The sequence below is a fragment of the Trichoplax adhaerens genome, genomic scaffold, assembly GCF_000150275.1.
Source record: "Trichoplax adhaerens TRIADscaffold_89 genomic scaffold, whole genome shotgun sequence".
Lineage (NCBI taxonomy): Eukaryota > Metazoa > Placozoa > Uniplacotomia > Trichoplacea > Trichoplacidae > Trichoplax > Trichoplax adhaerens.
In genome coordinates this window covers 10,101-17,450 of record NW_002061025.1, presented here as the reverse complement: position 1 = coordinate 17,450, position 7,350 = coordinate 10,101, and the positions used below count along the sequence as shown (strand labels likewise).

The following is a 7,350-nucleotide window of genomic DNA, read 5'->3' as shown; positions in this document are numbered from 1 at the left end:
TAATGAGCGTGGTAACTATAAATTAATTATTCAAACAGTACCAGGTCAATAGGTACCGTATATTAATGATGATATAACAGACGAGAAGACACAGTTATTTTTCGCCTTTCACTCTTTTCTACTCATCTGCCTTTAAGACAAAGATTCTCGCCTTAATATTATTTTTTGTATTCCATTTCACAGTTTTCTTGCTAGTTTAAACATCAAGAATTATAATAGTTCAAGCAAATCGCTGTGTTAGGTCGATCGATTGGCCTGTTAAGAATCAACAGGTACTCCTATACAATATTACCCAGGAAAATAACTTTATATGGGTAGAAGTGATGTACTCCATATTTGATTGACAAACAGCAAATATAAATCGAATCTAGTCTATAAATTACAAGTAATGCAATCATCAGATGGAACTTGGGTTGATTTAGATACAACAGCAATGACAATTTTAGCCCTAAATTGTGCCGATAACAGTAGTAATAGTGCTATATCTAAAGGCTTCCAAGCTTTACTCTTAAAGCAATCCAAAACAACTTATCAATTCGAGAATGTGTATACAACTGCTCATGCGGTACAAGCTATGCTTTCGCAAAGAATACCTATATCAAAATGGAACTATATGAAAGTACTCCATGGACTTATGAAATATGAGATAGCCAACGAAGGGTTCGGCAGAATTGACAACACAGCTGCTCTATTACCGTCGTAGGCGAGTGCAGTTTATCTAGACTTGCAAAATGTTACCTGCGATCAGTTAAATGATAGTACTGAATCTCGTATTATTACTATTATGTACACTGTTCGAACTAAGTCATAATACAAATTGACCTATAAAATATGCTTACTGACTGGAATAACAAGTTCTTAAACGAGCTGAATTACAATTAATGATGATGACCTACTATATACTGTTCCTCTATTGAAACCTTTGAAGGGACCAAGATACATTGGAAACCATATATCATCACTTCTTTGACTTTAGCAGTACCAATAAATGTTAATGTTATTAAAACTTTGGTAAGCTCTAAAACTATTGTCAATCTACCGTTCCTGAATTCTAATTTCATTTGCATGATAATAGCTCAAATTCAACATCCAATTAAGAAGTTAAGAACAGTTTATTGTTATTTCTTTCTTTGCAAGCGGTGCTGTTACATTATTCATTTATTAATGAACTCAAAGTCAATAATGTGATCGCATGACAGTCGAATAAATGCGTTTTCTACTTTCCCTTCCTATCTCACTCTTTCCGCCTTTTTGACAGACAAATTCGTTAATTACTTTTTCTTCATCAGCTCCATTAAACTGTCAGCTTGAGCATCAAGATTCAAGAACTGTGAAATACTCATTAAACGTTGTATCCAGTCTATCCCAATAAATCAAGCAGGAGTGAACTGGTACGGATAGACATTATCGTTCAAAACTAATTTAAAAAGTGTTCATCTCAAATTCTCTATATTTCCTCCCATGTATTTTATTTTTATATGCCACGTGTTTATCATAAGCTTGACGCCTTTAATTCCATTCTTAACTTAACATTACTCGATAATCCCTGTTCCAGATTTTAACCTGAGCTTGTGATTTATTTTATTTTGATACAGTATTAAATTTATAAAATTGAACGTACGTATCGCAAGATTTTTGTTTTAAAGCCTACTATTTCTTCACTACGTATCTACAATCATCGTAAATCATCTATCCTAGATAGAATAGCGCTCTACTTATTTTCATGCCAAAAGTGTACTTAAAACAAGCGTAAAGACATCCAAAAATGGAGCTAATGTGTTAGCGTCAATAAACTAGATTGCGAACTCACTATCTGAAACACAGAGATAAAAATTACTTGTTCTTGCTGATATTTTATTTCTTTGGTCTTAAATAGCTTACAGACAATTTACTTTTAACGGTTTATAAAGAATCATTAGGAGTTTATACTGTACAGTATAGTCCATCAGTTTTAGCGAATAGGATTAGTATCATTTCGTAAAGTTGTAAGCACATGGATAGGTACCTATATTCTCGTTGACTTACATCATCTCTTTAGGAAATAAATGGGGATAAATGAAGAAATAAATCTGCTTATGGTTAATTACATTGTACGAGTTAAATATACGTACTAAATGTGAGTAAACATATGGCTAAAGCGTTTCACTTCACAAACCGGAAATTGCTTCATTTAGATTAGATTGATGGATAATAAATGATACGTGTACGCGTATGATAATAAAAAGGACTACATAGTTAACACGATTATACTCTAGATTTTTGCAAATTAGTGTTTTCTTAATTCGCAGATAGGTTTATCGTTTATTAAGAGATTTACTTCTAGAGAATAAGGCTTGAACTTGGGAGGTGAGTTGACTGCGATTATTTCCAGTTATAAATACATATTTTGTTACTTTGGCAGACGATCCAACTGCAATAACCTAATCTATATTCTTCTACCCACTATCCTAAAATTCAAATATCATACTCCACTTAATTTTTAGTAGTGTGGGTCTGACACGAAGCAAATGCAGTGATTTCGAATTTAGAATTACTCACAAATCGATCTTATTTATGACAGATTAGATTGTAAACTTATCATCTTAAACATCACGATTTCTTTACTACGTATCTAAAATCGTCGAAAATTATTTATCCTAGACGGAACAGTATTCTGCTTATTTTTATGCCAAAAATTTGCTTGACGGAAGCGTGATGACATCAAAAATTGGAGCTAATGTGTTAGCGTAATAAATTAGATTGCAAACTCATCGTCTTAAACATAACATATATATAGCAAGTTCTACACTATGATAGGTTGTTCTGTATCCATTTTGAGTACAGTATTAATTAACAGGAATAACTGAAAAGTTTTCCAGTAGTCCCTGATGATACATATAGCTGTATAACTTCAATCAGCTGATTTGAGTAGAATAGCGAGCGAGTCGTGAGTTCAGGGTGTAGTCCACAACAAAAATATGAAGCGGATTAGTGTGAGTAGTCTAAGATTTTCAAATTGTTTTATCGATAATAAGCAGTAGAGAAATATCCCATATGATTCGTTATGAAATTATACTTGTTAGATTATGCTTGGACGCTTAATGTTGTGATCTATTGACATTAACTCTTTTGGCTTGCATTTCAAAGTACTATGTAACAATATAATTATCAAGCTAGCGAAAATTCATCGACTTATTAATATCAAACTATCTAGTTAAAAGTTACTATTACATTTATAAGTGTTTTACTCAACAAATTAATTATCTTCAGTTTAACTGCATTTTTAGCTTTCATTTGCATGTTGCTTCAAATTTGTATTATTGACTTTCTATAGAAGTGGGTGCATAAGAGAACCTGCGTGTCAATTCCTGCTCAATAGAAATGGCAAGCCAACAAACTATAAGCAATTGGCCAAAAGAATTGGATGATCCTAACAATAGCGATGGTTTGAAATTCAAACAATTTCTGAAGCACTTTATACTCAAATTCATTGCAAAACTGGAAATTGCCTCCAAAGTTGTAGAAAACGAAGAGAGTGCACCACTAGGCAAAACAGGAAAAGGTGTGAAAGTTGCATTCAATTTCTTGGGGAGCGCGGCTTCAGATACAGCAACGGCAGTCACAGGCGTAGTATCAAGCGTTTTTAGATGTTCTGCTATTGTAAACAGCATAATACAGTTGTTGGGCGAAGGTATTGTATGGTATCTCCAAAAATGCAAGAGAGAGAAATTGAAAGAACTTATTGACAAAATAGCACCCGATAATGACGATACCACATTGGCAATCTCAATGATGGCTTTGGAAATCTTGTTCATGTTTGAACAACAAATACATTATATCTCCGATGAAATCGATTATCATTATATTAAAAAATTTGCTAATGACATGACTGATGCTATTATTGAAGCCTTCGTGAACGAAAAGTCAAAGCCAGTTGATCGAGCTAAGTTTGCTATCAAAAGTATTGCCTGCCCTGGTTTTAGCAAGAAAAACAGGGATTCCTGCCTGTATGTATGAACAGATTTTCTTTCCAAGTGTTTCACTAATTATTTACGCAACAAGGCGGTTTGAATTTCTAAATTCATGTCGTAGAAACTCTGCACGATATCTATTTTAAATTTTCGTACATGTTTGACTTGGATTATCTTTGCTTATTACTCTCAATATGAACTTTTCTAACATTATTTTAGTAGTGAGTAATCTAGTAAGGGAATGTTTTTGATTCACATTAGTTACTATAAAAAAAGGCAATGGAGTTCTTATCGTCACTATGTCAAGCGTACTGTAGTCCCGCTGTGAGTGCTTGCTTAACCCTTATGTAACCCTCGTCGCTTAACACATCGTTCAAGAGCATAGTTGCCATGATGGCATTGTAAAGGATCATTAAACTTAGCCAGTATTACTGCCGCCAACTTTGATATTTACTGGAAATAGCTTAAACACTGATGCACATCTGTTAGAGTCTGCATATATTCCAAACTTTATGCCAATTGAAAGGTGTACGATATAGCACTAAAGCAAGGATAATCTGTTTTTACCCTCTTGTCCAAATTTCCGGTTTACATAACAATTTTTCCATCACTCAGGGGCATATATCAGTTTACTTACGGTATTGCTTTGATGGAATATCTTAATTTTCAAGTGGTATAAAGTTCGGATATAAACTCGTACAGTGGTGCATCATTAATTAAACCATTTACCCTAAGTTTCAGCACTATTGATTTTAAAATTAGCTGGGCCTAATACTGCGAGATACGTTTTTATTAGTTGAATTGCCTCGGTAATCCTATAAGAAATGATTGGTAACCTAATTCATGAAAATTAGAAATACTTTTTATTTAGAATTAAAATATATTAATCGCTAAATGTAACCGGAATATAGCTGATTGAATATCTGCAAGGTCCCTTGTATACTTACATGCAAATATGAGTAAAGCATTTTCCATCCACGGTCTTTTAATGGTGATGGGTAATTTATTATATTATCAACATGCGCAGGCTTTTATAACCTATCAGCTGCTATCAGCTGTCTTGTAACTTATGATTATGCAATTTAATCTACATTTGTGAATATAACATCTTGCATTAATATACGTAGTTTTGTAGAGTACTTTGCTTCATGTTGGGTAGCATTCGCTATAAAAATGGACTTAGTGGTCTAGAATGTCGTTCTCTTCACATTTCTATAATGGATTAAGAATTTGCTGAACACAAAATGAACATATGCAATATTCGTATCGTAGGTCAAAAGGTACTGGAAGTGAATTAAAAGTTTTAGCAGAAAATGGAGAGAAAAAGATCAAAACCTCCAAGTTATTTAAAAATATTGGCATTAGGACTGTCGAGGACAACACAGTAAAGTACTACAAATTGAAGGGGGAAAAAAGCGACATTTGTGAATATGGCTTCCGCCAAAAATCATTCCTTGAGGGCTCTGGCTCAATCAATAAAGAATCTTACGAGCTTTTGGATTCATCTGCTATTGAAAAAAACTTCAAATATCAGACCCAATTGGGCAAAGTTGAAAATGTTGAAGATCTAAAACACTATGCTCAAAATATATTAAACGAGGTCTTAGTAGACGAAAAGTCATTGATAGTAACGATGCTTGATAGAATAAAGGAAGACGTACAAAGTTTAAATGACGATGTTATGAAACCAGTCCAAGCTAACATTGAAAAAATTTTAGAAACTTTAAATAATGTCTCCGATATTAATAACAGCATTGACGACATAAAGAAATTAACGCAGTTGATAAAAGACATTACGGAAAAAAATAATTCACTATTGGATCGTTTTGCTGAACAATATGACAAAGTGATATGTCGTTTAGAAAGTATAGATAGCCGAACTGAACGGATAGAAGGTACAACTGAAAGGATTGACGACAGAACTGAAAGGATAGATGGCCGAACTGAACGGATAGAAGATACAACTGAAAGGATTGATGACAGAACTGATAGAATCGACGGCAAAACTGAAAGGATAGATAGCCGAACTGACACGGATAGAAGGTACAACTGAAAGGATTGATGCCGAACTGAACGGATAGAAGGTACAACTGAAAGGACGGATAGCCGAGTTGAACGGATGGAAAATCGATTGGGCAAAATGGAAGAAAATATAATTAATAAAATTGATGAAAAGGGAAGCTCAGAGGCAATAGCTGCAGCGACCTCTCAAGGTAAAAGGAAAGGTAAAATTGATGCATTCAATTTTATATGTAATCAGAATCAAAATAATGATTCTACTGGTATGCTACCATGATCTCAGTAATGCCAGCGATAGTTTTGTTCAGTAATTACCATCTGTGATTTTAGTCTGTTGCAATTAGTATCGTAAGGGATGTTACTAATGTTACTATAAACTCTAGTACAGTACAGTATGTATTTCTTTTCTTAAATCACCGCAGCTACGGTAATTTGCTTCAATGGATTGAAATTGTTTATGACAGTATTCGCAGGTTTCTTCTAGTTAAGTGTAAAATAACTTTATCCTAGTGTGTGTGTACGCGTACTCAATACAAAAAGTTGTCTTCTTCGTTCACTTCGGCACTAGCTAATAGTGTTGGGTGAATCCCATCGCTGCCACCAATGATGTCACAACCGAGCTTACTGGACAAAATTGAACGGGATTCTTTCCTTTAATGTAGTCTTAACTATCGGAGCAACGAACTCTAAGCACTCTTTAATCTACCAAACTTAGATTCGAGTCTTAGACGATAGAATACTCACGTTAAGAACCAAAACTTTATTCTAAAAGCTATTGATTAAAATGACCAATGGAACTCACAACTTAGAATCGACTACTAACAACTGATAACCATCTATTATCGACTAACTTATCAACTCCCTCAATCAAGAACTTTCAGGCTTTTATAGAGCCTCACCAACTTCGTTGGTGCTAAACAATCATCCATTTATAGCCAAGTCCACCTACTGAATATAGCAAGAATCACAACACACTTTCTTTAACATTGAATAGTAGTTAATTAATGGCTAGGTGTTAACATAGAATTCATTACTCAACAAAATTATATCATTGATGATGCAATAATTCATTCATTACTACAGTCTTCTATTATTTGATCATGATTACTTTTCAATTTACTTTCTATCTCAACACCTATTTTGGGAATCCCTTGATCGAAAGATTTCTTGACGCGATCGATTTCTTCATGTAATTCTTTCTCATTAAGCAAATTCAGTACCTTTCATCTTTCGATCTTCCACACTCTCATATAGAAATTGTTCATTTTCATTCGTAAGAGTTTACTTTCAAACTGAATTAGGGTATTCTTCGAGAGACTCANAATTATGTACCTTGGATAAAAGACTGAAGTATTTGTAATTCTTCCAATGATTAATTAGT

The 7,350-nt window shown here is 33.7% G+C and overlaps 1 protein-coding gene across 1 annotated transcript; it reads left to right on the top strand.

Moving 5' to 3' along the window:
* Positions 1 to 3,360: 3,360 nt before the first annotated feature.
* TRIADDRAFT_62502 (uncharacterized protein) lies at positions 3,361 to 6,003 on the top strand (the record flags this gene model as incomplete). The annotated part of the gene is made up of 2 exons (XM_002118432.1): positions 3,361 to 3,986; positions 5,223 to 6,003. The coding sequence occupies 2 exons, from the start codon at positions 3,361 to 3,363 to the stop codon at positions 6,001 to 6,003; spliced, it is 1,407 nt and encodes a 468-aa protein (XP_002118468.1).
* Between the last annotated feature and the right edge of the window lie 1,347 nt (positions 6,004 to 7,350).